Source organism: Oncorhynchus kisutch, linkage group LG21 (genome assembly GCF_002021735.2).
Source record: "Oncorhynchus kisutch isolate 150728-3 linkage group LG21, Okis_V2, whole genome shotgun sequence".
NCBI lineage: Eukaryota > Metazoa > Chordata > Actinopteri > Salmoniformes > Salmonidae > Oncorhynchus > Oncorhynchus kisutch.
This window is the reverse complement of record NC_034194.2, coordinates 18,857,437-18,877,971: the sequence shown is the minus strand read 5'-3', so window position 1 is coordinate 18,877,971 and position 20,535 is coordinate 18,857,437. Positions and strand designations below refer to the sequence as shown.

Below are 20,535 nucleotides of genomic sequence, written 5' to 3'. Positions count from 1 at the left end.
CTTTATCAGCTGATGTGACATTTTTAATAGAACTTAGGAAAGTAAATAATCAGAGATACAGTGGTGGTGTTTTTGTCAGGTCTCATTTATTTATATTGCACGTTGCTGTGCAGAAGAGCACAGAACTACAAAAGGAACAGTAGCAATTAACATGAAGTGAAGAGCTGTGACCAGGTTTTACTCTAGGGCAACAGCAGTACTATATTCTTTCTCCTCAAGACAACAGGACTTGGTGTGTTTATGTATTCGGTTCTTACAGCAGGACGAGCTCTAGTTACACAGGAATATACAATTACTTAAAATATGATCAACAATGAGTACAGGTTTCACTTTTTCTAGTTGACAGTGTGAAGTCATCCTGAACATTCTGCTTTGTGTAGTGGTGCACGGTGGGGTGTCCTCCGATTTCTACTTCACCACTCTGGAAAGGAAAAGATAATTAAAAAATCGAAATCACTTCAGGACATTTGTCTCCTATCTCACTTTAAAATGTACTTGCTATAAAGCCTGGTGTGATTAGTAAGATTATTATTGGTCCAATGACACAGAAGCACTCACACAGTGGTCTGTTTGTAGAGGTCTAGGGCCTGCTGTGCCACCATTTCAGAGAACTTGGGGTCATTCCAGGGGATGTCTCCAGGCACACTGAATGTCATGGCAGGGTTGTCAAACAACTGGACAGACACATTGGTGTCCCCTGGCTTCTCAGGGTCCTCTGTGTCCTTAGACATGACCTTGGAGGAATTCAAGACGTAAGTCTTCATAAGACCATGTTAAAAAGAAATAGGATACAACGCATTGCAGCCTATGGAGTCTCACCGTTTCGATCTTGAAGATTTCATCCTTGTTGTTGGTGTTGTTGGCCAGGGCAGACACCCAGCCAAACTGCTTGCTGAAAAGGTCTAGCAGGCTGGAAGTGTTGGACATCTGCTCCTCAAACTTCCTCAGCTGCTTGCTGTACTCCTGAGTGAACTTCTCTGCCATGGCCAGGGCCTGCTCTAGGTCCTTCTTCAGAGGACCAGCCAGAGGCTTCTTCCCTGAGCAGTCTGGAGGAGAGAACCACATTTCATGTAATACACAACTCTATAGTCAACAGAGTCACTGGTGTCCCTTTAGCTCCATATCAGCAACTTTTGGTGTGATGTACTAGCAACTTGTTTGACCTATTCGGAAGGCCAAAGTTAGCTTAAGGAGCAGTTCTCTCTGGGTCTAATCCCAAGAAGTTCTGGAAAACTGTTGAAGAACTGAAGAATAAACCCTACTCACAGCTGCCCGTGTTGAATTGGTTGTTACTGACAAGGAGCACATGGCTGAGCTCTTTAATCACCACTACATTAAGTCAGGATTCCTATTTGACTCGGCCATCCCTCATTGCCTGTACAACATTTCCTCATCTCCCACCACTTCTAATGCAACTAGCCCCGATGCTCCTCTTTTTACCCTGCCCCCCTACAAAGTGTCTCCTTGCAGGCTGTCGCTGAGTCTAAGGTGCTAAAGGAGCTCCTTATACTTGACCCCCAAAAAACATCTGAGTCAGATGGTTTAAATCCTTTCTGCTTTAAGGTTCCAGCCTCTATCATCACCAAGCTTATCTCTGACCTTTTTAACCTGTCTCTCCTCTTTGGGGTGGTTCCCGTTGCTTGGAAGGTAGCCACGGTGCGTCCTTTATTTAAAGGCGGAGATCAAGCTGATCCTAACTGTTATAGGCCAATTTCTATTTTTCCCTGTTTATCAAAAGTATTTTTGGTATTTTATTAGGATCCTCATTAGCTGTTGCAAAAGCAGCAGCTACTCTTCCTGGGGTCCACACAAAACATGAAACATGACATAATATAGAACATGAATAGACAGAACAGCGAAAGGACAGAACTACACAGATAGTTTGTGTGCCTATCTAGATCAAATAGGGGAAAGGCGTTGTGCCGTGAGGTGTTGCTTTATCTGATTTTTAAAACCAGGTTTGCTGTTAATTTGAGCAATACGATATGGAATGGAGTTCCATGCTATATAATAATGTACGCTTTCTTGAAATTGTTCTGGATTTGGGGACTGTGAAAAGACCTCTGGTGGGGTAAGTGTGTGTGTGTCAGAGCTGTGTGTTAATTGACTATGCAAACAATTTGGGATTTTCAAAACATTCATGTTTCTTATTAAGAGAAGTGATGCAGTCAGTCTCTCCTCAACTCTTAGCCAAGAGAGACTGGCATGCAAAGTATTTATAGCTCTGTTCTGAGCCTGCTGCAGCTTAACTACAGTTGAAGTCGGAAGTTTACATAAACCTTAGCGAAATACATTTAAACTCTGTTTTTTACAATTCCTGACATTTAATCCGAGTAAGAATTCCCTGTTTTAGGTCAGTTAGGATCACCTCTTTATTGTAAGAATGTGAAATGTCAGAATAATAGTAGAGTGATTTATTTCAGCTTTTATTTCTTTCACATTCCCAGGTGTGTCATTAGTTTACATACCCTAAATAAGTATTTGGTAGCATTGCCTTTAAATTGTTTAACTTGGGTGAAATGTTTCAGGTAGCCTTCCACAAGCTTCCCACAATAAGTTGGGTGAATTTTGGCCCATTCCTCCTGACAGAGCTGGTGTAAGTGAGTCAGGTTTGTAGGCCTCCTTGCTCACTCGTTTTTTCAGTTCTGCCCACAAATTTTCGATAGGATTGAGATTATTGCTTTGTGATGGCCAATCCAATACCTTGACTTTGTTGTCCTTAAGCCATTTTGCCACAACTTTGGAAGTATGCTTGGGGTAATTGTCCATTTGGAAGACCCATTTGCGACCAAGCTTTTAACTTCCTGACTGATGTCTTGAGACGTTGCTTCAATATATCCACATAATTTTCTAACCTCATGATGCCATCTATTTTGTGAAGTGCACCAGTCCCTCCTGCAGCAAAGCACCCCCACAACATGATGTTGCCCAGCCCCGTGCTTCACGGTTGGGATGGTGTTTATCGGCTTGCAAGCCTCCCCCTTTTACTTTCAAACATAACAATGGTCATTATGGCCAAACAGTTCTATTTTTGTTTCATCACACCAGAGGACATTTCTCCAAAAAGTACAATCTTCGTCCCCATGTGCAGTTGCAAACCATAGTCTGGCTTTTTTATGGCGGTTTTGGAGCAGTGGCTTCTTCCTTGCTGAGTGGCTTTTCAGGTTATGTCGATACAGGACTCGTTTTACTGTGGATATAGATACTTCTGTACCTGTTTCCTCCAGCATCTTCACAAGGTCCCTTGCTGTTGTTCTGGGATTGATTTGCACTTTTCGCACCAAAGTACATTCATCTCTAGGAGACGGAACGCGTCTCCTTTCTGAGCAGTATGATGGCTGCGTGGTCTCATGGTGTTTATACTTGCGTACTATTATTTGTACAGATGAACATGGTACCTACAGGCGTTTGGAAATTGCTCCCAAGGATGAACCAGACTTGTGGAGGTCTACAATTATTTTTCTGAGGTCTTGGCTGATTTCTTTTGATTTTCACATGATGTCAAGCAAAGAGGCACTGAGTTTGAAGGTAGGCCTTGAAATACATCCACAGGTACACCTCCAATTGACTCAAATTATGTCAATTAGCCTATCAGTAGCTTCTAAAGTCATGACATAATTTTCTGGAATTTTCCAAGCTGTTTAAAAGCACAGTGGACCCACTGGAATTGCGATACACTAAGTTATAAGAGAAATAATCTGTCTGTAAACAATTGTTGGAAAAATTACTTGTGTCACGCACAAGGTAGATGTCCTAACTGACTTGCCAAGGGTATAGTTTGTTAACAAGAAATGTGTGGAGTGCTTGAAAAACTAGTTTTAATGACTCCAACCTAAGTGTATGTAAACTTCAAACTTCCACTGTACATATGAGATGAGTAATGCAAAACATGTAAACATTATTAAAGTGACTGGTGTTCCATTATTAAAGTGGCATGTGATTTCAAGTCTATGTATATAGGCAGCTGACTCTAATGTGCTAGTGATGGCTATTTAAAAGTCTGATGGCCTTGAGCTGTTTTCTGTTTTCAGTCTCTCAGTCCCAGCTTTGATGAACCTGTACTGACCTTGCCTTCTGGATGATAGCGGTGTGAGCAGGCAGTGGCTCGGGTGGTTGTTGTCCTTGATGATCTTTTTGGCCTTCCTATGACATCGGGTACTGTAGGTGTCCTGGAGGGCAGGTAGTTTGCCCCTGATGATGTGTTGGGCAGACTGTACCACCCTCTGGAGAGCCCAGCGGTTGCGGGCGGTGCAGTTACTGTTCCATACGGTGATACATCCCGACAGGATGCTCTCAATTGTGCATCTGTAAAAGTTTGTGAGGGTACCAAGCTAAATTTCTTCAGCTCACTGAGGTTGAAGAGGCACTGTTGCACCTTCTTCACCACACAGTCTGTGTGGGTAGACCCTTTCAGTTTGTCAGTGATGTGTACGCAGAGGACCTTCTCCACTGCGGTACCGTCAATGTGGATAGAGGGGTGCTCCCTCTGCTGTTTCCTGAAGTCCACGATTCATCTCCTTGGTTTTGTTGACCTTGAATGAGAATTTAATTCCCTGGCATCCCACTCCCAGTGCCCTCACTTCCTCCCTGTAGGCTGTCACGTCATTGTTGGTAATCAAGCCTTCTACTGTTGTGTCATCTGCAAACTTGATAATTGAGTTGGAGGTGTGCTTGGGCACACAGTCATGGGTGAACAGGAAGTACAGGAGGGGGCTGAGCATGCACCCTTGTGGGGCCCCAGTGTTGAGGATCAGCGAAGTGGAGGTGTTGTTTCCTACCTTCACCACCTGGGGGTTGCCCATCAGGAAGTCCAGGACCTAGTTGTACAGGGCGGGGTTCAGACCCAGGGCCATGAGCTTAATGATGTGCTTGGAGGGTACTATGGTGTTGAATGCTGAGCTATAGTCAATGAACAACATTCTTGCATAGGTATTCCTCTTGTACAGATGGGATAGGGCAGTGCGATGGAGATTGCATCGTCTCTGGATCTGTTGGGGTGGTAAGCAAATTGAAGTGGGTCTAGGGTGACATGATATGATTCTTGACTAGTCTCAAAGCCCTTCATGATGACAGAAGTGAGTGCTACGGGGTGATAGTCATGTATGTAGTTCAGTTACCTTTGCTTTCTTGGGCACAGGAACAATGGTGGGCATCTTGAAGCATGTGGGGATGGCAGACTGGCATAGGGAGAGATTGAATATGTCCGTAAACACACCAGCCAGCTGGTCTGCACATGCTCTGATGACGTGGCTAGGGATACCGTCTGGGCCGGCAGCCTTGCAAGGGTTAACACTCTTAAATGTCTTACCACGGAGAAGGAGAGCCCACAGTCTTTGGTAGCGGGCCGTGTCAGTGGCACTGTGTTATCCTCAAAGCGGGCGAAGAAGGTGGTTAGCTTGGCCAGAAGTAAGACGTCAGTGTCCTCAACATGGCTAGTTTTCCTTTAGTAGTCCGTGATTGTCTGTAGACCCTGCACATACCTCTCGTGTCTGAGCTGTTGAATTGCGACTCCACTTTGTCTCTATACTTACGTTTTGCCTGTTTGATTGCCTTGTGGAGGGAATAGCTACATTGTTTGTATTCTGCCATATTCCTAGTCACCTTGCCATGGTTAAATGCGGTGGTTCGCGCTTCAGTTTTGCGCGAATGCTGCCATCTATTCACGGTTTCTAGTTTAATAGTCACAGTTAGTACAACATCTCCTATACACTTCCTGATAAACTCAGTCACCGTATCAGTATATTCTTTAATATTAATCTCTGAAGCTACCCGGAACATATCCCAGGCCGCGTGATCAAAACAATCTTGAAGCGTGGATTCCGATTGACCTGCATTGAATAGTCCTTAGCACGGCTACTTCCTGTTTGAATTTCTGCCTATAGGAAGGGGGGAGCAAACTGGAGTCGTGGTCAGATTTGCCGAAAGGAGGACGGGGGAGGGCCTTGTAGTCATCCCGGAAGTTGGAGTAGCAGTGGTCGAGTGTTTTAGCAGTGCGAGTACTACAGTCGATGTGTTGATAGAACTTTGGCAGCCTTTTTCTCAAATTTGCTTTGTTAAAATCCCCAGATACAATAAATGCAGCCTCAGGATATGTTTTTTCCAGTTTGCATAAAGTCCAGTAAAATTCTTTGAGGGCCATCGTGGTATCGGCTTGAGGGGGGATATACAGGGCTGTGACAATAACCAAAAATAATTATCTTAGGAGATAATATGGTCTGCATTTCATTGTGAGGCATTCTAGGTCGGGGGATCAAAAGGACTTGAGTTCCTGTATGTTATCACAATCATACCATGAGTCGTTAATCATGAAACATACGACCCCGCCCTTCTTCTTCCCGGAGAGATATTTATTCCTGTCTGTGCGATGAACTGAGAACCCAACTGGCTGGACCGACTTAGACAGTATATCCCGAGAGAGCCATGTTTCCTTGAAACAGAGTATGTTACAATACCTGATGTCTGTCTGGAAAGAAACCCTCGCCCTAAGCTCATCAACATTATCATCCAGAGACTGAACATTAGCGAGTAATATACTCCAAAGCGGTGGATGGTATGCATGCCTACTAAGTCGGACTAGAAGACCACTCCGAGTACCTCTCCTCCGCCGGCGGTGTTTTGGGTCGGCCTTTGGAATCAGTTCAATTGCCCTGGGGGGTGCAAACAAAGGATCCGCTTCGGAAAGTCGTATTCCTGGTCGTAATGCTGCTGATGCTGGAAATTTACCGCCACTCTGATATCCAATAGTTCTTCCCGGCTGTATGTAATAACACAAAACATTTTCTGGGCTAATAATGTAAGAAATAATACTTAAACTAAATACTGCGAAGTTTCCTAAGAGCTAGAAGCATGGCAGCCCTCTCTGTCAGTGCCATTTCGTATGAATAGGCTAGCTGCTATGCCAAATAGCTCCTCAGACCCGCCCTTGTTCGGCAGGATCACTGGACAGAGACTAGCTGTCCCAACAACTACGTTGCAGAATCCAAACTAAAAAGGTTAGCTAGCTACTAATACACTTTAAAAACAACAAACTTTTAAAAACAACAAATCCGAGCTCTCCCTCATTCCGCGTTCAGAAGTGTTGGAAAAAGTTATCAATAATCAACTGACTGGCTTTCTTGATGTCTATAGTATTCTCTCATATGCAATCTGGTTTCTGCCCAGGATATGGATGTGTCACTGCCACCTTAAAGGTCCTAAATTATGTCACCATTGCCCTTGATTCTAAGCAATGTTGTGTTGCTATTATTTTGACTTGTCCAAAGCTTTTGATATGCTAGACCATTCCATACTTGTGGGAGGAGTATTGGTGTCTCTGAGGGGTCTTTGGCCTGGTTTGCTAACTACCTCTCTCAAAGAGTGCAGTGAATAAAGTCAGAACATCTGCTGTCTCAGCCACTGCCTGTCACCAAGGACTCGATCCTAGGCCCCACACTCTTTTCAATTTACATCAACAACATAGCTCGGCAGTAAGCTCTCTCATCCATTTATATGCAGATGATACAGATGATATATGCAGTTTTATACTCAGCTGGGCCCTCATCTGATTTTTTGTTAAATGCTCTACAACAAAGATTTCTTAGTGTCCAACAAGCTTTCTCTGCCCTTAACCTTGTTCTGAACACCTCCAAAACAAAGGTAATGTGGCTTGGTAAGAAGAATGCCCCTCTCTCCAACGGTACGATTACAACCTCTGAGGCTTTAGAGCTTGAGTTAGTCACCTCATACAAGTACTTGGGAGTATGGCTAGACGGTACACTGTCCTTCTCTCAGAAAATATCAAAGCTGTAGGCTATAAGGTTAAATCTAGACTTGATTTCCTCTATCGTAATCATTCCTCTTTCACTCCAGCTGCCAAACTAACCCTGATTCAGATTACCATCCTACCCATGCTAGATTACGAAGACGTAATTTATAGATTGGCAGGTAAGGGTGCTCTCGAGCGGCTAGATGTCTTTTACCATTCGGCCATCAGATTTGCCACCAATGCTTCTTATAGGACACATCACTGCACATTATACTCCTCCGTAAACTGGTGATCTCTGTATACCCATAGCAAGACCCACTGGTTGATGCTTATTTATAGGCCTCATTCCCCCCTATATGAGATACCTACTGCAGCCCTCATCCTCCACATACAACACCTGTTCTGCCAGTCACATTCTGTTGAACGTCCCCAAACCACACACATCCCTGGGTCGCTCCTCTTTTCAGTTCGCAACTGGAACGAGCTGCAAAAAAACAATCAAACTGGACAGTTTTCTCTCTTTATCTCTTCATTCAAAGACTCAATCATGGACACTCTTACTGACAGTTGTGGATGCTTCACATGTGTATTGTTGTCTCTACCTTCTTGCCTTTGTGCTATTGTCTGTGCCCAATAATGTTTGTACCATGTGTCATGACTGGTCCTGTTCGGGTCAGGTTACCATGGACCACAGTCCTACAGATATATCTCTCACACCCACCACAGGGGGGAGATGAGGGGTTTTATGACACCTCATGCCCATTGTAAATCTTAAGGCAGCAGACAAAATCCTTTGTCAACTCGGTGTGGAGGTTTGGAATGTGTGAGTGGGCCCTATGGAGAATCTAACTCAGAACGATACATGCAATAAATGGACTTAGGTAAATATATTTCATCAGCAAAAATGGTGGTAATAACGATAGATGGAATATGAAAATGAATGTAGTTTTTGTGATGTTTATTAAGGGTTAAATGACGACAAGAGTTTCCATAATATGCACATGATGTATACATATTGTATGTTGTGTGGAAAATGTCCAGATCAAAAAGAATGTTTTGGAAAAGTGAACTGTGAAACTAGTTGTCTACGGTCTGAGTAGTCGCAATCCCAAAACGCAACATGAGGTTGAGGAAGACAAAAGAACCTCTTAACAATTTATGCTACGGACCATTCTATCCAAGGAATCATGTGTCTACACTGCTTTCATTCCCAAACTGGAACCGTCTATAGTCGTGGCCAAAAGTTTTGAGAATGACAAAAATATTCATTTTCACAAAGTTTGCTGCTTCAGTGTCTTTAGATATTTTTGTCATATGTTACTATGGAACAGTGAAGTACAATTACAGGCATTTCATAAGTGTCAAAGACTTTTATTGACAATTACATGACGTTGATGCAAAGAGTCAATATTTGCAGTGTTGACCCTTCTTTTTCAAGACCTCTGCAATCCACCCTGGCATGCTGTCAATTAACTTCTGGGCCACATCCTGACTGATGGCAGCCCATTCTCGCATAATCAATGCTTGGAGTTTGTCAGAATTTGTGGGTTTTTGTTTGTCCACCCGCCTCTTGAGGATTGACCACAAGTTCTCGATGGGATTAAGGTCTGGGGAGTTTCCTGGCCATGGACCCATATTGATGTTTTGTTCCCCGAGCCACTTAGTTATCCCTTCTGCCTTATGGAAAGGTGCTCCATCATATTGGAAAAGGCATTGTTCGTCACCAAACTGTTCCTGGATGGTTGGGAGAAGTTGCTCTAGAATGATGTGTTGGTATCATTCTTTATTCATGGCTGTTCTTGGGCAAAATTGTGAGTGAGCCCACTCCCTTGGCTGAGAAGCAACCCCACACATGAATGTTCTCAGGATGCTTTACTGTTGGCATGACACAGGACTGAAGGTAGCGCTCACCTTGTCTTCTCCGGACAAGCTTTTTTCCGGATGCCCCAAACAATCGGAAAGGGGATTCATCAGAGAAAATGACTTTACCCCAGTCCTCAACAGTCCAATCCCTGTACCTTTTGCAGAATATTAGTCTGTCCCTGATGTTTTTCCTGGAGAGAAGTGGCTTCTTTGCTGCCCTTCTTGACACCAAGCCATCCTCCAAAAGTCTTCGCCTAACTGTGCGTGCAGATGCACTCACACCTGCCTACTGACATTCCTGAGCAAGCTCTGTACTGGTGGTGCCCCGATCCCGCAGCTGAATCAACTTTAGGAGACGGTCCTGGCGCTTGCTGGACTTGCTTGGGCACCCTGAAGCCTTCTTCACAACAATTGAACCGCTCTCCTTGAAGTTCTTGATGATCTGATAAATGGTTGATTTAAGTGCAATCTTACTGGCAGCAATATCCTTGCCTGTGAAGCCCTTTTTGTGCAAAGCAATGCTGACGGCACGTGTTTCCTTGCAGGTAACCATGGTTGACAGAGGAAGAACAATGATTCCAAGCACCACCCTCCTTTTGAAGCTTCCAGTCTGTTATTTGAACTAAATCAGAATGACAGAGTGATCTCCAGCCTTGTCCTCGTCAACACTCACACCTGCGTTAACGAGAGAATCACTGACATGATGTCAGCTGGTCCTTTTGTGGCAGGGCTGAAATGCAGTGGAAATGTTTTTGGGGGATTCAGTTCATTTGCATGGCAAATAGGGATTTTGCCATTAATTGCAATTCATCTGATCACTCTTCATACCATTCTGGAGTATGTGCAAATTGCCATCATACAAACTGAGGCAGCAGACTTTGTGAAAATTAATATTTGTGTCATTCTCAAAACTTTTGGCCACGACTGTACACGGCTAATTAGTCGTCCGGAGAAGACCCCTTTTCATAACGAGGGCAAGAAAACAGACTACTAAGAGAAAGGACACTGACATCGTGTGGACAATCAAAGACTTACACCCGGTAACGAAAGAAGTGCCACCATCAGAGAAGAGACATTCGACAAGTAATTACATCATTATATTCTAACCCATAAGAGCAGCAGTTCGGGGCAATGTGTAAGGGCTAAACTAAGCATAGTTTACAAATGTATTCAAGTGTGCTTTTCTCTCGTGCACTCTCTCTTTCTCTCTCTTTCTAAATCCCCATTTTGTGTAACAGGTGAAACTGGAACATTTTTCATTGTACTAAGTTTTAATCAATAGCCTAGACTGTTTGTTTGTGTATGTGTATCTTATGTTATCATTTAGCATGTTAGTAAATAAATGATAAACTCAATTGGTGTGGTACAGAATTATTTAGTGAGACTCGGGTTTGTGCAGATTCACGAATTATGCGACGTTCAGGATGAGACTGTAGAGGAAATTAATTAATTAGCGACTGCTGTAAAATCTATATTCTATTCTATATTCTGATAATTAATGAGGGAAAACGGAAACTCAATAAAAAACAAACTTTTCCCATGGTGCCCCAGGTTACTGAGTTAATGATTACCTGATTAATTGAAAGACGTAATTATAAACAGTTAATAAATAGGTGAACAGCAGTCGTCACATAAATCAATACGTCACAACACATGTTTTGTGCTGCTACCATGCTGTGTTGTCATGTGTTTCTGCCATGCTATGTTGTTGTCTTCGGTCTCTCTTTATGTAGTGTTGTGGTGTCTCTACTGTCGTGATGTGTTTTTTTGTCCTATATTTTTCTTTTTAATCCCATCCCAGTCCTCGCAGGAGGCCTTTTGCCTTTTGTTAGGTCGTCATTGTAAATAAGAATTGGTTCATAACTGACTTGCCTAGCTAAATAAAGCTTAAATAAAACAATTTAAAAAATACCTGACTCAGCCAAGGCATGACTTTGTGGTAAGAAAGAGAAAGAAAATCTGATGGGCTTTACCAATATCCTGGATCGCTACGCATTTTTCACACTCTCCTCGCAGTTTAATGCAGCCAGCAGAATTGCGACGTATCTCTCTGCAGGTCATACCGGAAGGCTTTGTCACAACAACATCCTCATTCACACTCCCCTCTGTGGAAAAAAAGAAGCCCAATATCATTTATGTGAACATTAACACCATGTTATTGTATAATAACAGTTGTTTAATTAGGACTGAGGTATACCCTCTGAGGGGTTGATGTCAAAGTTAGCGTCTGCGTCCATGACAGGCCCCATGGAGCCGAAGATATTCCGGGCCATGTCCATCATAGGAGCGAACATGTTGTGGAACCCATGGAAGTCTGGATCCTGCAAAGCGGACCTCACCATACGGGAGTGCACCTCGCCCGTCTCTGCCATCTCTGCTCTCTCATTGGCCCTCTCACTATGACCCCATATACTGGGCATGTGGAAGGGGCTGGAGAACATGGGAGGGTTGAGGGAGCGCATGTGGTCAAACACCCTCAAGCTGTCCATGAAGATACTGTCCACCCCATCGGCCACGTCGGAGTAGCGCTCCTCCAGGTTCTGGAACCTCTGGCTCTGCTCCTGGTCCTCCCTCTCCAGAACATCCATGTTCTCCCCGTTGATCCAGATGGAGAATGGAGAGGTCCTGTTCAGAACCTCCTCCAGCTGAGAGGGAAACAGGAGAAAGCAGCTAGTACAACAGTGACCTATTTTATTTGGAAGGATTGTATAATAGCTTAAACACATTGATCAGTGGTTGTGCATGTCTCTGTGTAAGTCTAGCTTACACAACATATTTGAACTACAATTGCAAACCAATGTGGAGATTGATTGATGATAGTTCTGTGTAGTTGAGGCGATACCTGTCTGCCGATCAGTCCGGCGCCACTGCTGCAGGTCCTGGAGTAGTATTTGATGCAGGTGTTCTTCAGACAGGGCTTGCACTCCTCCCACAAAGACTGCATGGTGCCGTTACACACCTCCTGCTCCTCACTCAGTTTAGTCTCCATCTCCTGAGCTGCCTTCAGAGCATCCTGGGAAACAAGCACAGCAACTGAGTCAGTGGTCTAAATAACGAGGTGACTAATGCTGATGAATTGAACACGAAATGTAGTGTGATCTTTAACTTATTTTTGTCCAAAACAGTGATGAAAGCTCATGGTACTGTGCGTTGCTCAAATGCACTGTACCTCTTTTTGCTGTTTAGTTTTCTCCAGGGCACTCAAGAACTTATTGTGATCATCTCCAGACCTCTCCATTACTGTCTTCATCTCCTTCACCCCACTGATGGCATTCTCTATCTGCTTGTCCAGGTACTTCACCCCCAGGAGAGAAATCTCTGCAGAGAACAATCGCTCAAAATAAATCTCCCCAGCGACTTAAAAATATCCTGCATTATACAGTATACGGTTATTCTGAACAATTTGAAGATATTTAGTTATATGATGGCTTACGGCTTAGATCCTCCTTTGATGGAGGCAGCAGACACTCAGTAGATACCAGAAGCAAAGCAAGGCCCACTAGTGACCCAAAGACTCTCATCTTTACTGTTTCTTAGATACCAAGCGACTGATGCAGTACACACCTGAAAAACAGAGGGGGCTTAGGGTATTTCGGTTGTAATCATAATGCCTCTTATGAAAAGCACTGCAAAGTGACCTCATAGTCCAGTTGTCCCCAAACTTTTTATAGTCCCATACCCTTTCAAACATTCAACCTTCAGCTGCGCACACTCTCTAGCACCAAGGTCAGCGCACTCTCAAATGTTTTTTGTTGTTGCCAACATTGTAAGCCTGCCACACACACACTATACGATACATTTATTAAACATAAGAATGAGTGTCAATTATGGTCAGTAAAGAAAACTTTAAGCTCGTCTCTCAATTTAAAAAAAACAATGTGTCAATACTTTGCCCCTTGATAACCAACCCACTTCTGTATGTTGTAAAAGCGTTACAAGCTGCCCATATCATTGCATAGTGCAGAAAATACACGAGAGTACAGGGGCCTTGCTTTAACAAAGTCAGCCATTTTCACTGTAGTGTCCAAAACGCCTTTCAAGCTGTCAGGCATTCCCTTGGCAGCAAGAGCCTCTAAGTGGATTCTGCAGTGTACCCAAGAGCCTCTCAGTGGAAGCTGCAGTGTACCCAAGTGTCGTCGGGAGCAACTGCTTGCACATCGTTACCACTCCACTATGTCTCCCTGTCATGGCTTTTGCTCCATCAGTACAGATACCAACACATCTTGACCACCAAAGTCCATTTGATGTCACAAAGCTGTCCAGTACTTTAAAAATATCCTCTCCTGTTGTCCTGGTTACCAGTGGTTTGCAGAAGAGGATGTCTTCCTTAATTGACCCCCCATAAACGTAACAGACATATAACAGGAGCTGTGCCAGGTCGCCATGTCTGTTGACTCATCCAGCTGTAACGCATAGAATTCACAGGCTTGTATGCAAAGCAGTAATTGTTTCAAAACATCTCCTGCCGTGTCCCTGATGCGTCGTGAAACAGTTTTGTTTGATGAAGACATTGTCTGTATAATTCTTTTGGCCTTTCCCCCCAGCATTGTCCCAGCCATATCCGCGGCAGCAGGGAGAATGAAGTCCTCCACAATAGTATGGGGCTTACCTGTCCTAGCCACTCGGTAGCTCACCATATATGACTTCTAGCTCCTTGTTAATGGTATCTGTTGCTTTTATACATGTCTTACTATTTGAAAGTCATCTTAATTCTTGCTCAAAAAACTCCCATGGCTTATTTTTCAAATTGGCATGTTTTGTTTCTAAATGTCTGCGCAAGAGTGAAGGTTTCATCGAGTTGTGAGATAGTACTTTTGGCACTACTCCCAATATCCCCAAATCAATGTAGTTCTCATCATATTTGCTCTTCGATGGTCCAACGTCCCTGTCTGTTGTTCGGTGCTTTCCGGGGTAAGGGGGCAGTAGCTGCATCAGATTCACAGCTGTCAGTGTCCATGCTAGCTGGGCTAGCAACAACACGTAGAAATACTGATGCTAAGCATTGGATGTGCTTGTGGAAGCAGAATAACTTGTGTCGTCGACAGGTGCAGGTGGAGTACTGATGGCAGTAGCAGTACTACCAGTAGAGCTGTATGTGTCTCTATGGATGTGCTTGTGGAAGCAGATCAACTTGTGTCGTCGACAGGTGCAGGTGGAGTACTGATGGCAGTAGCAGTACTACCAGTAGAGCTGTATGTCTCTCTATGGATACGGGCCTTACTTTCCTTTAACCATTTATCCTTTTTCAAGCAAACTGAATGAGCAGCAGCTAAGTTTGGATACATACGGGCCCGTTAGTGAGAGAGTAACGGTTAATGTGATTGGATGTTAATTATTTGACTAGGCTACCTGTATTTGACATTGTGTTGTTATTTCGCTGAACACTAGATGGTTTCATTTTATTTTTGGAAGTGAAACGAGGCTACTCAGGCGAGAAAAAACACCCAAATGTGTAGCCCCGTATAAATGGACTGTTTCAAAATGTGAAAAATAGATGTGAATCACATTTTTATTTGGCGTACCGCCGACGTAATTGCGCGTTTGAGAATACATGTATTACCCCAGTTTGGGAATACCTGTATTACCCCAGTTTGGGAATACCTGTATTACCCCAGTTTGAGAATACCTGTATTACCCCAGTTTGGGAATACCTGTATTACCCCAGTTTGAGAATACCTGTATTACCCCAGTTTGGGAATACCTGTATTACCCCAGTTTGGGAATACCTGTATTACCCCAGTTTGGGAATACCTGTATTACCCCAGTTTGGGAATACCTGTATTACCCCAGTTTGGGAATACCTGTATTACCCCAGTTTGGGAATACCTGTATAGTCCACGTCTGACCTTGGTGTTGTTGTGATGTTGATATTACCCACTAGAGGGTAATGTTGCCCATATAACGATGACAATACTGTGACACAGCATCATTTGAAACCTTTTTCTTTAATGCTGACATTTGCTGATTTGTTCCAAACGATAAAGTGTGTTTATACTGCATTGCAGCATAGACATTTATCCTATTGTATACTTTTTTAATTTGATAAAAGTATTGACATTAGGCTCAAGATAAACCCTGTGACACAGATACAATGCAGAGATTAGGGGCTGGATTCAACCCTTAGCACCGAAGAGCAGCGTTGTAGCGCGGTTGAAATGTAAAGGTCATTTTCGATCGAGTCGACATATGCAGTGTTTACTGTGAATGCAGTCTCCTCAAACACAGAAACATTGCCTATAAAATGTAATCACGCTACAACGCTGATCTTCGGCGCTAGAGATTGAATCCAGCCCTAGTGGGCGTTTATCTGATAGATCTCCCTGTTGGAATGGAGCCGAAACAAACACAAATTCTTCTCCACTAATCTCTGTGATTATTCCAGGCAGCCCTATAATCCCTTGTGTATTGAACACGCTCACTGTACAACTTCCCAGAAAACACTGAATTGTTGGAAAAAAAATAAAGCCCAATGTTTAGATTTGGAAAACATTGCACATCCTTCCAATTGTGGTGCCAGATATTCAGTTGAAATGTCACCATTGGAGGAAATATCTTGCCATTAAGGGAAATGGCAAGATACAGTCATAATGTTGACATTTTCAGACACAGGACTAGCCTTACATATTTTACAGGTCTGGGTGGATACAAGGGAAAATAATCAAGGGAGAAAAATAAGTTTCAAACAATGTCCTACTCATAAATAAGGTCCAATAGCACTTGTATGACTTGCAGGAAAAAGTAGAACACCATTAATAGAACCCAGAAGTAGAACCCACAATTCTGCTCAATCCAGCAGATGGACTGAGCTCTGTATTAAAAGGGATTTGCACATTCTAGTATACTCCTACAAGGGGAAAAAAATGGGGCTTGAGAACTGCAGCGTCCAGACTTAATTGCTCTCTGCTTGTCCATCTCACGCAAACATGCCCTGTGCAGCTACAATATCAACGCAATAACAGCACTCTAACTCAGAGAGACTTTGTGCTTTTGAGGGTGTTGAATTTAATTATCCAATTGTGGAGTCTTTATAGCAAATGCATTGGATAAAGCTTGCAGCCTTAAAATGTTGCGATATACGCAGTACATATCTGGGTCATTCACAGGCAGAGGCAGCGGCAGTTTTGAACAGAGGTCACCCATGAGTAAGAATGAGGAATAGCAGTAACATCACTGTGCAGAATTTCTGCAGAATCAAATAGAAACAATATTTATCATAATAAACCACATGGCAAAAAATAGTAGCATCAGCCCCAGGTACAATTCTAAAGACAAATCAAGCATTTCAAGGATACTCCTACTGCAGTTTTGTCTAGCACCGCAGAAGGCAGCTGTGCACAGGGCTGATACCCTGAAGACACACAATATGCGTTTTCCTCCCAGCCAGCCGGGACTGCCAGGCAGAAGAGGATCACTCACCTCCCTGTTGATCTTGCCTCTTCAGAGCGGATGAAGTGCAGTGAGGCTGTCTTCCGCTAGGTATTTATACAGGACCTAGCAGTGATGTTGACACTGATTCACGCCCTGTGGCTTTGGACTTTTCCAGAAGTTGTGTAATTCCCAGTCACAGCTCAGAAATGTGGAGCAGCCAGGAGTGGGCACTGTTGCACCGTGTGTCACTAAGCTCCTTCTGGCTACTCTCTGGCTCCTGGGAGACAATGTCAATAGAGGGAGGATTGTGTCATCTTTGTGGGTCAGTGAACATGGTCTGGGCACATGGAGGAGGGGGCTTTCAAGATGATTGATCCTTATATTATATATACATCCCCATGACTCAGTGCATCTGCGCATCATTACACACACACACGCACACACACATGGATCATCCACAAGGAGTCAAATTCAAATTATAATGTTATCAGCCTAACAAATGCAAACATTTACTGTAACACCTTGTAGCTCAAATTCAAAACATATCCATGAACTCCACACTTGGCTCAAAACACAACTGTCCCAGGCTCCAGCTTCACACAAAATCATGACCAAGCACAGGTACGGGAATGTTGATGATGTGTTGGTGCTGAATGCAACAGGTTATAAAAGGGTTATTTAATGAGCCCTGTAAATGTAAACCTCTTACTTTATGCTCTCATCATCCTGTTGCCAAGCTGAGCTCTAAAGCCAGGCCAGTGGCCAGATGTCTCCAGTTAGGAGTACACTTTATTTTTTCCTGTGACGCAAGATCATTACATAAGCTCATTCAGAAATGAAACGATATAAAAGGAGGAAATGGAAAAAGTTGATTCCTGGCTACACTCCACCTAAAACACACAGAGAATAACAAGTTCTGGGCCCTAATGTTGAATGTCTGCTCGGGTGATATTTACTGTATGCACACACTCATACCTTGGCACTGTGTCAGCAGTCTTCAGGGGCTGATTTGTGGTTTCAAATAAGAGGAAAGGTGAAAGTTCATTTGTGCAGGACATTACAGCTGGAGCGTCCTAGCAACAAGACCTCAATTGGTCCAGTTTAATATTAATTCTCTCCTATTTTTGTTATTCTCACGCAAAGACACATTTTGATTTCGAATGTGGGTATGCACTTGACACACCAGTTTGAAGGATATAAATGAGATCATATATAAACAAACTTGAATAATGCCCTTGGCATCGGTCCTCATGGCCTGATGTTTGGTTTTGTGAAGAATAGAAAAGGACTCAGCCAAGTTTAGTGTCTACGCTCAAGTCCACAGACATGATTTGTCATCCACATCCAGACGAGCTCAAGGTTGATTTGTGATGGTGTCTGGCCCTTGTGAGAGATGCTGTTGTGTTTAGGCGGGCAGACACGTCTCCTCCCCCTCTCCTCTCTCTCTCCCCCTCACTTCTCCTCTCTCCCCCACTTCTCCTCTCTCCCACTCTCCAGCAGGCCCAGACCAGGGCAGAGCAAGACGTGCCTGGGCCTGTAGCTTCTCCTACCTCCTCCCTTTCCACCCCCTTCTCCCCTTCCCATTCTTCCCTTCTCTCATCTTTCATCTTTCATCCTCCATCCTTCTCCTCCTCTCCTCCTTTCCTTCCAAGTACATGTGACCAGTCAAGGTCATTCACAGACTGAGACACAGTCACAGGCAGACGTGTGACTATCACTTCCCACAGAACACAGGGATCTCTTGAGACATGCAGTAGACACTCTCTCTCCCACAGTGATAAACTGCTGCTGGGAATGACAACAGCTGCTACCTCTGAGAAATGTTCTATTGCGTTACTCCCAAAATAACACTGATTGCAAATCATGCTATTGATTTGTATCACTTTAATTGCTCATGCCTTGTTATACAGTGTCTGACCACAGCAGTGGGTTTGGAATGCCTTTAAGTTTGGTGGATGTAAGATTATTATGATGGCTGGTGTCTGTGTGATACAAGTGCCTTTGGCAAGGATGCTTTCCATCAGTATCAGGGTATATGTACAGTAAGGCAAAAAAATATTCTAGGACAATGAAAAATGACAGTAATCTATATTTTCTGCTGATTCTCAGCATCATGTAATGTATCCTCCTGCAGTATTAATCAAGAAGGTTCCTAGTAATTTCACATAGTGCCCACTGGGTGGCAGTAGATCTGACGTAAGAAATGCTGAGATGTGTACGTTCTCAGTAGCTGCTGCTATAAACGAAGGACTGGACATGTTGGGTGTGTCAAAACGTAGATCAATTATCTTTGCAGTGTGATAAATAGATGCAGTCCAGATACAAAATGTTTGAAATGCAAAAATAAATTGTGAAAAATGTCATCTTCAGTGCTTTCAGTAAAGCAATGTTCTCAGTGTGTTCATTGTTTCATCATTGTTCTGTTTTTTCTTCCAAGTCATTTAAACCATTCTGGGTTGTAGCCTAGTCCCTTATGACTGCATGGGACAATTGTTTTCACTGTCTCTGAAGTTTGGCTTCGAGATCAAAATCTCTTTGAAGTCATTATAGTCTATCCCAAATCACAACTCCACAAATTGAATTATGTTGGGGCTTCCTAATCTGCTAATGGAAGACTCAACATCCTAACTTGATATTCACTCTCAATCTTTAGAACCACATGCCCTCAGTTTAGCTCAATATTGTGTTACCAGCTACCGCTTTTTTGATGTAGCCTACAATACTGCTGCATAACATTACTTAACAGTAAGTCAATGTCCTATTTACATAGTTAACATCACGTAACTTCAGTAATTGCTCTTGACCTTTAGACACATCATTAAAAGATCTCTCTACAAACAGCTGAATCACAGCTGCTATTAGAAACATGCAGGCATCAACATCTGTATGGATGTAAACACTGAAAGTGTTAAAAATAGTGACCTCTAAACTAGAGCCAAAGATGGCATCTCTCTGCATCACTGAAAAACCAAAGCAGTCATGAACTTCCCATTAATCAGTGGCCAGGCTATTTATTTGATAACAGATTATATCAACATAAAACTGCTATGAATTGAAACAAAATGGCCCCTGTTTCTAAAGTCATGAAACTGGATTGGAATTTAGGTTATTACAGGATGGCCGCCAGTAACATTGTTGTAAAGCTCAATCAAAGATGGCTTAAACAATATGTGATGACATGTCTGTACACAATCCAATGAGGTGCAAAAGTTGATGTGATGTATCAATCGCAGAGCGACACGACCACATGGTGTGAGCAAAGGGTAAGATACATTTGATTGCTTTGCATGTTTAAATAAAGAACGTGACAATAAAATCATATGCACTTGTGTAGGAACATCTTAAGAAGCATATTTGATAGGTTATGAACATATTTTTCTTTTAGATATATTCAAAAAATGTAGTTCTCTTTTTGGTGCCTCGGGGCAACGATGTACAGTTAGGTTACTTTTCAGGCCAATATCATGCTCAATGAAAGACATATCATTTGATGTAAAATGATGGCCTTGGTCAATGTTTTTCCAACATATCCACTGACATTCACAGGCAATGGACACAGA

The 20,535-nt window shown here is 43.1% G+C and overlaps 1 protein-coding gene across 1 annotated transcript; it reads right to left on the bottom strand.

Moving 5' to 3' along the window:
• Positions 1-64: 64 nt before the first annotated feature.
• LOC109866543 (clusterin) lies at positions 65-17,231 on the bottom strand. Its single transcript, XM_020455258.2, has 9 exons — positions 17,024-17,231; positions 13,041-13,171; positions 12,777-12,925; positions 12,450-12,620; positions 11,805-12,252; positions 11,581-11,712; positions 820-1,046; positions 559-734; positions 65-421 (listed from the first exon to the last, which is right to left on the bottom strand). Exons 2-9 carry the CDS (start codon positions 13,126-13,128, stop codon positions 409-411), a joined length of 1,404 nt encoding a protein of 467 aa, XP_020310847.1. The 5' UTR covers positions 13,129-13,171; positions 17,024-17,231; the 3' UTR covers positions 65-408.
• Between the last annotated feature and the right edge of the window lie 3,304 nt (positions 17,232-20,535).

Coding starts and splice junctions, on each gene's coding strand:
- LOC109866543 (XM_020455258.2), bottom strand. CDS start 13,128: ATGAGAGTCTTTGGGTCACTAGTGGGCCTTGCTTTGCTTCTGGTATCT. Junction 12,926..13,040: donor ATCAAAGGAGGATCTAAGCC/GTAAGCCATCAT, acceptor TGTTCTCTGCAG/AGATTTCTCTCCTGGGGGTG. Junction 12,253..12,449: donor CCGGACTGATCGGCAGACAG/GTATCGCCTCAA, acceptor TTTCCCTCTCAG/CTGGAGGAGGTTCTGAACAG.